Below are 10,806 nucleotides of genomic sequence, written 5' to 3'. Positions count from 1 at the left end.
CAGGACTAATATTTCAAAGTCATAATTATAAACTAGACACAAATATATTTTAAAACTGAAAACGCAGTGGTGCTGAGTAAAGCTGTACAGAAATAAAAGAGCTTGTAAACAAATCTGACCTTTGTGGGATGGATTCCTCTTTACAAGTCTGCCCTCTGACCAGAAGTCCTCAACACAATCACATCTGGCTCCTGAAGTCCCTTTCTTCCCATCACCTCAAAAGGCTAGCTGTTTGTCTCTTCAACAGTCTTCTCAGCTGTCCCCCCATCTTTGCTCCTGCTGTAGGCCTCCTGCAAGCTAGTCTCTCTCTCCTTTTCCACCTGACCATCCATGTGCTTTAGAGGCTTTCCTCCAGCCTGCTCAAGACAGTTTCATTCAGTCTATAGCAAGCAGTCAGCACAAGAAAACTGATGTCTTCTGCTCTGCTGCTTCAGATTTAAACATACAAAAAACATATAGTGAACAGCAAATCAGGAAGACAAATAAGCAGCACTAATGATACTTCTGGTAATAAAGTTCTGTCCTGGGAGTCCAGGGAGTGCAAGCCAGAACTGGACTTTATACGCTGACATCTGGACATTGAGTCTCATGTACAGCAACAGAGTTACACATAGGCGACTAGACAAATATCAATCAGTGGATAACTGTAAGGAGAAAGTTTGGCCAGGAGAAAATCTATTGCAAGGATCAGAGGATCAACAGTAACTTTAAGGCACAATTCACACCAGTTTGGAAAGCATTGCACAAGATTCACCAGCATGTCTCAAGTCCCCTGCACTGCCCCAGTGGTACAAAAGAACCAGGCAGAGCCAGGAGGCTGCTGATTCAGTGCAGTGTTGGCATTGCTGCACTCGCTAAGAAAGCCCCGCTCAATGCCAGAAACCAAAATAATGAACTCGTACTACCCCATCTGACTGCAAGGGCTACAAGGACTTCCACTTGCTCTCCAGAACCAGGTGTCCTACTGCCCATACTGGACTACAGTATGACATTCAGTTGAAGTTTTTCATTACTATGAAATATTACTACTGTATTACTACTTCTTCCCCTAAAAAAGTTTACATTCTCAGAGACACACACCTGTGGGATGTGTGTTAGACTATATGGAGACCTGTTCAGGGCTTGACACCTTTTGGTTCATTTTCCTGATAGAAAACATGACAAATCTAGACATAAGAATTGAAAGGTCTTCCAGAGCAAACAGAAATGAGTTACCCAAATAAACCAAGATACCCAGGGAGAATGATTACTATTAAGCTGCATTTTCAACCCAGTTCCACAAAGACTTAAAATCTTCAGACAGTTCCTTAGGCTTTCCAGGACTGTCCTGCACATTTCATTTGTACCCATTTCACAAAATAGAAGCAAAGAGACCTAGTGACCAAGGAAGAGGATGACCACTAATGAAAGTTTATTCATGTCAATAAACACATCTGCACCACCTGAAAGCATGCCACTGGGTTTCTTGCTTCTCATACTCATTCCCAAACCCCAGGCACCCGTGTGGCACAGGCTCTGCCTTACACCACAACACTGGTGCCAGTAGTGCGTCCTCCCTGGCAAGGCAGCTGAGAAAGGCAGACTCATCCAGGAAGGGTGAACCAACTAGCAACATCAAAGTCTCAGTAGCTCCCCCATTCAGCTGGGCTTCAGAACAGCTGCTTCTCTGCAAGGAGAAACCAAGATTCATTTTCTCCTTGTGAAAGAGCAAGACATTCCCTCAGACTTCTAAATTAGTGCAAATCCACAGACAAGTAGGAGCAGCAATTCTGCATTGCAAATGATAGAAGGTTTAGTGCGTTTTAACTATAGGATGGGCATCAGATGAATTCTGAGTGAAATTTTTACAACAGAAATAAATTATCATGCATTTTCATCTAGTAAGTCCAAAAATACTCTATTACTTTATCTACCTGGAGATTTCTGGTTCCATAACAAATTCCTTCTGGCAAGCAAACATTCATGATTAGCCATATTTTTAAAGAACTTTTTATTTTGTTCAGGGATTTAAAATTTAATATAAAGTTTATTGTTTTGTATTTTGAGGAATATTAAACTATGCTCAGATTCAAAAGCACTCTCAATTTATTTTTATTACCTTATTGTATTATCAATATAAAAAACTTAGTAATAACAAAAAGCTCAAAGAAATCCAAATTTTGAGAGTTTTTCGTTTCAGTGTAGAAACTGTGTCTTGCAGTAGCCTCTTGTCTATAAAGGAGTGCTTTTAAGGGCCTATCAGTATATTTCTTTCTCAGAAGGACCAGTCTAACACTTGCAACCTTAAGCACAGACTGTGGTACAATGGCACCAAATCAGTTCATGTTCCCTATGACAGAAATAGCAAACAGGTAGTGATGCTGAACTGATGCCTGCCTGACATATCTGTCAGTGAACACTATGTGTTTGCACAGGTTTATTTGTTTTCCAAGGGCTGGCAATGAGTAGAAGGATCAGGACCAGCCTTATAATAAAATACCCTTATGGACTTCTTGAAGTAAAAATCTTTCAGCCACCCTGAAGGCATATCAGTTTTCAGACTCATAACCTTGACAACTTCCTTCTGGATACTGATGTGCCACTCTTTACTTGTCTTTTCATACATGGTTATTGCAGCACAATTGGATCTGGTACTGCAGGCTTCACAGGTGCCTGTGCTCAAGTAAGGCACACATCCCCATAGTATCAGGGTCCCCAGCAAAATGAAAAAGAAAAAGCATTGTTTCTGTTCCTTTCCAGAAGACAGGATAAATGGAATATAAGTAAGTGCACACCCAAGAAACTATGCAGGAGAACTCATAATCCTGTCTTCAGCAAAAAAGTGAGCTTGTTTTAAACGCTCTGAGTGCTTCTCTCTTTTCGCTCTTGGACTTTCTGCTCAGACTGATGAAACTTTAGCAATCAGCCAAGATAAAGGGAGCAGATGTGTTTTCAAACCAGTCTCCTCAAGAGAAAGAAGGATGGACTTGATGTCCACATACCTGACACTGAAAATCTGTAATCTGAAATCCCAACCCCGGTGGCTGCTCAACTGAACCTAAAGGCTTGGTTCCCCATCCCCTGCCTCAGCGTCTGTTGTTCTTGCTGCTGACTTGGGATTTATCATTTGTGCCGTATCTCTGAAATAAGTACAGCAAGCCTAGGGATGGCCTGTCAGAGTCAGAAGTTTATATCCCTGCTGAAGTCTGTCTGGAAAGCAGAAAACTCATTAAACAATTTTTCACACGTTGATGATCTTTCCTTCTTTTACTTTTTCTTTTCAGAAAAAAGAGAAGGGTTTAAAAGTTGGTATAACTGATGCATAATATTACTAAGTCAATAGGAAAGTAAAGATTTTTTTAAAATGTAGATTATTGATCTTTGAAATTGTAAGGGCTCCTTCAAAGTCATTAGGGTTTGTCACATCAATATGTTAGTAAGGACTTCTATAAATGAAGATTAATGATGCTAGGGATAATTATAGCCAAAGAAGCTCACATATTTCTCAGTATTTCGGAATTCTATGCAAAGGTGAACAGTGTCAGGTTTTCCTTGACTGCACCTTAGTTCCATTTCTGCTATTAGAGTAGCAGGAAGATTTTTCTTGACATAATGGGAAGTTAAACTCCCAGTTTCTTTGGAAATAAATAGTAGCTGAGCTGCATAACTCTGATTTGTGCTTTTTAAAATAATCCTCCTTATACAGTGAGTACAGCTGATCTGCAGATCTACCAAATCCACAGCTCAAAATCCTTCTGTGTATTTTTCTTTCCAAAAGAAGCTGCACATGTACAATAGTTGCTTTTCTGAATTGAACGCTCAAGTCATGCTTCTTATTTTCATAATTCCCTGCAAGACTTCCTATATTTTGCTAAAGGGGTAAAAAGTTAGAACCTAAAGAAAAAGGAAAAAAGAAAAAAGAAAAAGAACCAAGACTTTTGTTAACTTGTAAGAATGCAAAGAAGTCCCGACAGCTAATAACCTGATCTTGCAGGGGGCTCATGTGCATTTTTTTTTAATCTAAAAATGTTAAATTCAATATTCTCAAGTTAATTCTGCTCTAAGGCTGGGGCTCAAATGCCAAGTACTGTCCAGATAATTAATAGTATAGCTCTGCTGGGGTTTTCTTTGAATGAATATATCTGGAAAGCTAAAATTGGTGGGGGATAATTTGATTCTCAATTATGAAACATTAATTTCCCAAGTAGTCCTTAGGATTATAACTTGTTCCCACTAAATATGTATGACAAGTTTTACTCATTTTTTTCCAAAAAGAGTAGCAAGCCCACTTTGGCAAAGTTTGAAATGGATTGAGGCAAGCACAGCTTGATCAGCTTTTGTGGATGGAATCAAAATGATCTGGAGATGACTTTTTTATTTTAAAGAAAGATAATAAAAGACAAAAGAATTCTGACTTCAAGCTAAGATAACTTGGCTCTTTTTCAACAGATGACTAAACTGTCAAGCCACAGCATAAATCCATATTGTGGTTCGGAGAGGGGAAAAAAGGCTGAGCAAAGGGTGTCAGCATGGTTCCTGTCTGGCATGATCCCCATCTTTGGTGGCCTGGAGGACCACAGCAGAATCTGTTTTCTCTGCATCCAAATTACAACTCACAAAAGATTTTGCAGAAAGGGCCTCCATATCCTGAAGTCCTTAATCAGTGAGGAATTTTGAAAAAAGGTATTTTCACACAGCAGAAAAATATCTAGCAACTAGATATATAAGATACCAGCTCATGAAATCCTATCATCAGAAAGAACATTGTAAAATGTACATGAACATATAGAACTGAATGGTGTTACTGGAATCCTTCCACAGTATTTAACACCTTAGCTCTCAGTAACGTTCATATCCCACCTTCACTCTACCCAAGCTGTTAGACTTCATTCTGATCTTGAAGAAGCAGATAAACAGCCAGCAGATACTATATGAAGATAAGAAATGGACCTCAAATCATATTATATTGCAGATCACATTTCAAGTTATGTTAAGCCTATAAGAAGATACTAGTACATGAATCTGGAGAGCTTGTTCCTTGCATTAGGGGTTTACAGAAACACACACACACACAGAAGAGACCTTTTTACAAGCTTCAATAAACCATCACAGCTTCTGCTGGTGTGTATACATTTTAAGGGCTGGAATGAACAAAAGGAAACAAATGTCATATTGTCACAAGCTACTGGAGTTCCTGGTCTGGTGGTAAGATTGAAGCACAGAAGACAGACAACACGGCAAAGCAAAGGTCTTTGTTAGGTGATGAGACAATCACATTCATCACACATTATCCATGAAGTTAGCCTTGATAGATAATTGCAGACAGTAGCAGCATACATGTTACTAAAATTTGCTTATTTCTAAGGTTCATTCCAGGAATTCATTTGTAGCACATATATGTGCTGATATATCTATTATGAGAATATTTATGATTTGATTTTGTTTTACTTTACCATCTTTTTTTACCATCTTTTCAATTGTACCATCATTACAAAATGACTGAAAATCAAAGAATGCTGAAAATGGCACTGAAATACTTAAATTCTCAAGAAAGTAATAAAAGTCTGTCTATTGAAAATTCTCCTCCTTTGGTACTGATTAATGGACCAACACCAGGAGACACAAATACACATAAGGAAAGGAGGCTGCAGATATGGCAGTATAATAGTATGGAACAGAATGTCTTACCTTTATGATGATTTGCCCCAGATGCTAATTTCCCCCACAGCGTTACAACAAATATTATTATTAGCAGTTTTCCTTTTGTTGCTTTCTGTAAGTATCTCTTATTCATCCTGAAAACAAAAATAATACACAAAAATAAGTATTTATCTTAAGACTTCTTAAAAACACGTTTTGTCTCAAATTAAGGAGAAATCAGGAAGTTTTTATGTGTGTCTATTTGACAATCCTTAAGTCTTAAACTCTGCTTAGCTCTAAATGAGGTACATCATATAGAGCATCAGTATAACCTCTCTCCCTGGTCTGCCAGCATTCCTCAACCCTGGCCAGCACCAGGAGAATTCACTATCTCCACTCATCATATTTGTCTCAAGGCACAAGCAGAGCTCATAATCATAGCAGATTTCACAGCTGGTAAGGAGGAGGATGAATCCATGCAGTTATGCAGCAGGTTTTGATGAACTGAGCAGGTTGGGGCCAGTCATGGTCGATGTGACTCTGTCTGACCATGCAGTGGAGTTTTTAGCTTTTGGAATTGCAACTCTTTTTAGACTGTGCCCACAATTCATAAGGCAGTCACAGATTTGAACAGATGTGTTGTCTTCGGAGGCGTAGCAACCTGGTTCAGGAACAGCTCGGCGACCCCACCTTTGGGTCTGCGCGGACCGTCAGCTCACAGACACCAATGTGGTGGACGGCAAATGGCGTTTATTGGTAGGTGACACGGCATTATATAGCTTGGGTTTACAACGTCACATCCGTCTGCTTACGTCGTAAATTAAACGCTATTGGCTATCAGGAGAGGGGCCCTATGCTTTCCGTACAGCGCGATATCTTCCGGCCGCCAGGCCCTAACTACCCACATAGATGTCTATCAGATGTACCAACCCTCCCAATAGAGAAATTCTGTTAGGAAGACATGAGCTGTTTGGAAACACAGACTTGAGCAGGCCAGATTCACTAGTCTCTCTCCAATTTATCTTTGGGTAATGAAAAGATATGATTTACTGCACCAAGGGAAACTGCACACAGCTACCCTAATCTTGCTCAGTGAGGTTTTCACCATGGCAGCAAGCCACCATGGTAGTTCAAGCACAAGGTAACACATGACGTATTTCTCAGTAACCTCCTCCAAAGACAAAATACCCCTCCACCTGACAAAAAGACAAGTACAGGAATGTTGGCTCTAGTGCCTAAGGATTACAGCTGTGCAGAATAGCAAGAAGTATAGTAATGAAACCTCTCGCTTTTCATTCTCTGTAGAAGAACCCTAGGGAGCTTGCTAAGAAACAGCTCTACATGATGGTCATGTTTCTGCTGATAGGTCAATAGAACAACAATGCCTATTTCAAATCTCTTATACTACAAAAGCTGCAAATTCAAGCACTTGAACAAAAATTCTTGTTGTTTTGTAATGCCTGGAACTACGATGCCTTTCTGAGCAGAAAAATATCTGCATTGCTTCAATATGGTTGAACATCTGTCTCCTAGTATCTTCATAAGAAGCCCAAAGGAATTTAAGGACATCTCTTGCTCTGCTCATGTACAAGGCCATCTTGGGCAACCACAGCCCTGTGAAAGGCAGACTGCTCTAATACAAAATTAACCAGTACCCTGTTCAAAGCCCCAAATCTCTTTCCATTCATTCAAAACAATTCCTTTCCTCTAAGCAAATTGCTTTCTAACAGAACACCACATGCTGATAAGGCAACCCCCACACACACCCCACAACTCCACTCATGATTTCCTGAACTCTAACCAGACCACTTCCTCCAAAACTGCCAATCTTGCTCTCCAAGAGATTGATGAGATCTTGTTAAGCACCAGTAAGTTTCCATACCAAGCTGTGTGTAACAAAACACTGTGACTCAAATTAAAAACCCACTGAGGAGTGTATCAAACCATTTTAAATCTGAATTCAGAGCAAACAGAACTCAGCATCCTTTGACAGAAGTCATACATCCACACTGTGTTTCCCAGAGGTTCAGATATTAAATTTATCAGGGAAAAAGAGAGAGGAGTAAGCAAGTGCTATATCTAGGATGGTGGATGTGCCCCTGAAAGCCTGACTGATTAATAATCTCAGCGGAGGTCACAGTGTGCTGTGAACCACACCAAGTTCTGCCTTCTTGCACTGAAAGGTATTCCAGTACCTTTGTAGTGTAAACTGTATATTCATCATCAGATCCAGGTTTATGAAGCACTCAAAGCTAAAGGGAAATATATTATTTGTCACTTTAAATAAGAACAAAGAAATGAAACTGGAATGCACATTCAGTGTATGCTCTTTCACAGTTATCTCTATGAATAGAATATGAATTAACACTTTCACTCCTGGATTCTCTTACTGCACCTGTTATGATGCTGATGCCAAGTCATCTGTCATTAAAATCAAATCCATCTTCCTCACCTACCTACACTGCACAAAACCCATTGGGACTTGCACAATTAAGCAAAGTGGAATCTAATACAGTTTCTTCCTGTACTCTGCTGATGCCAGACTCACTTGCTGTGCTGCAAGGCTGGCAGCAAATGCACAGCAGAAAATGCAAATACACAAGGAAAAATAGTAGCAGCAGTGGGAAAGAGAGAAAACCAACCCATCTGCCTTTGAACAGCAACCCCTCAGGGTAGGTGGCAGAATGAAGAATCAAACCTCTGCCCATAGCCTAGCACACCAAAGAGAAGTAAGCCAGCACTAAATATATGAGACACTGTTCTGCTAAGTACAGGAAGGATTTCAGCTTTGACGCAGAAAATCCGGGCTCAATGCCATTGCCAGGTTTTCCAGGCATGAGAAAAACAATACATCATTCCTGTACCACAAGCCTATTACATTATTCTGCATTACTTATGTGTGGTATTCACCTCTAGAAGGACAAAAGTCATAACTATGTCTTATAGCAGTCCTCTAATAAGAACAATTAACAGAAAAGTCAGTGCAAGTGGCAGACCTAGCCTGGAACTAATAGTTCAGAGGCCACCAGCAGAAGTACAAAAAAAAAATATCACAGCAGTTAAAGCATTCATAAGCTACAGCAGCTCAAATAAGAAAAAGCTGAAAGATTATGTTAAGTTTCAAACCCATTATGCAGTAAAAGACCAGACCTGTGGTTGTGTGCATTGGCCACTCACAACAGCGAGTCCAAGGACAGAGGAGCAGCTGCATAAAGCACAAACAAGGTACGAAGAGCTCTGTTCCCAACAGTCCTGCTCCACACACAGCAGCCACATTGTAGCAATACAGCCCTCAAAATAAAAAAATTAAAGGTTTGTAGTTCAAGAAATTCAGGGGGTTAGGATGGATGGACCCAATCAGCAAAGCAGGCAAACAGCTAGGTAACAAGGAGAGGCCATGAAATACGCTCAGTGTCTGAGTGCATGCGTTATCACCTGGGCTCAGAAACTGTGATGCTGGGTATTTTTTGTGGATTTGCAAAACAGCCCATGCTATAGCACTGAGAAGACACTGGAAGTAGATAGCATTTGACCTCAGCTCTGAAACATAACTATTAGCCTCTTGCAACCCTGATTCATATCAACTAAGTGCATCCAGGAAATAAAATTCAGTCCATTACCATACTGTTATTACACTAACATAACAGGCTGTGTTAAATAGAACAAATGAGCTCTGAAATGAGGTCTACTTTTACTAGAGGTGACGCAGAGCTCCACAGACAAACTACAGCTATTAACCTGTATGGTTTTCTCTGTGAGACATTTTCCTCTTCAGTTTACCCTCCTTTCCACAGAACCTCTCCCTCGCTGTGATCCTTACAGCCTTCAATAATGCCACGTAAGCCAAAGGTAAACAAAACTGAGAATAGCCATGCTGTAGGAGATGCCTACATTTGAGAACCAATTTTACACACAAATACAAACTTTATGCGTAACAAAAATCTCCTGCAGTTTCTAATCCAAATATATTGGAAATACAAACAAGGACTTCTCAGCACTTTCACGCAAAAGAGGACATAAAAGGCTGCCACGTTTGAGTTCATTTTTCAATGTGCTTAGAGGCAAGGAAAAGGAAAGATAGCTCTTTTTGCAGTTCCATGGACACGTTCAAAATATAAAAAGATGCCACTCACACAACTAAAACAGGCAGTGCCTGAGTGTGAGATAACTCTGCCATGACCAGCCGTTGACTAACATTGTAACACAATGAGTAAATCCACAGGATTTGTCACTTTTGCTCCGTAAGATTCCTTTTCCCTGAAGAAAATGGTCTCCATGAGACCATTACTAGCCTGGCATCATGGACTCCAGAACAGACTGGTTTGGTGATTAGGGACAAAAATAGGTTAAAAATTGAAGGATTTTTTTTCTCAGGGTGGAGTCACATATGATGCTGCAGAGAAGCTCCACAAACTGCTGCATCAGCAGCAATCCTGCTGATCAGAAGCCAACTGTGAATACAGTAGCAGGTTGCACAAGCTCTCCTCATTCCATCTCCAACTCACAGCCAGACCTTCCAACAGCAGACAGGGCCCAACTATTTGGCTATACTAAAACTGCCATACACAGATGTCTGTTTTCAATTTCACTGCAGCAATGTAGCATCCATAAGCTTTTGAGTTTCTACTTTCATCCTACTTTGCTTCTGGGATTGAAATCAGCCACCTTTCCAACAGACAGAAATAGAGAATCACATGGGAATTACCTTACATTGTATAGCCAGTGCTAAATTGTCTTGCTTTCCTATTTTAAGTGAAGTGTAACCTCATGTAGTCTTTATTGTTGAGGAGAAAAAAAATGTAAGGAAACAGCAGCTTTCATTCTTCCCTTAAGAGCTTATACACAAATAAATTTCTCATCTGTTTCCTAGGAGTAGCAGCAATTTTTCTCTGCTGCGCCTTTTCTTTCTTTTCTTTATAAACATCAGCTTCTGTGAAGCTGTTCAAAATTCATTCGTTCCTGCTTTACATATGTAGAAACTTTCAGTGTCAGCAAGATCCATTTGTCTTCTTTAAACACATACACTCTGTGAATGCAAGTGTTCATGAAGAGAAGCATATGCCTATTTCTCTACTGAATCCCAATGAAATGTTTAAGAGACAAAAACCTGATGGAAAATTAGTCCCACATGCTCTTACTTTTCTTTTTATGACAAATATTTTATTTGCTACTTCAGAGAAACCCTAA

General features: G+C 39.9%; 1 protein-coding gene across 1 annotated transcript in view; it reads right to left on the bottom strand.

Moving 5' to 3' along the window:
- FAM19A2 (family with sequence similarity 19 (chemokine (C-C motif)-like), member A2) overlaps positions 1 to 5,773 on the bottom strand; it is a 49,575-nt gene extending 43,802 nt beyond the window's left edge. Inside the window, exon 1 of the mRNA XM_010182713.1 lies at positions 5,668 to 5,773. Within this exon, the coding sequence (XP_010181015.1) occupies positions 5,668 to 5,773 (106 nt within the window). The remainder of the gene's footprint in view (positions 1 to 5,667) is intronic.
- Between the last annotated feature and the right edge of the window lie 5,033 nt (positions 5,774 to 10,806).

This window comes from Mesitornis unicolor, unplaced genomic scaffold, assembly GCF_000695765.1.
Source record: "Mesitornis unicolor isolate BGI_N332 unplaced genomic scaffold, ASM69576v1 scaffold5964, whole genome shotgun sequence".
NCBI classification, from domain to species: Eukaryota; Metazoa; Chordata; class Aves; order Mesitornithiformes; family Mesitornithidae; genus Mesitornis; species Mesitornis unicolor.
The sequence above is the reverse complement of the archived record's forward strand: the minus strand, read 5'-3'. Positions and strand labels throughout refer to the sequence as shown.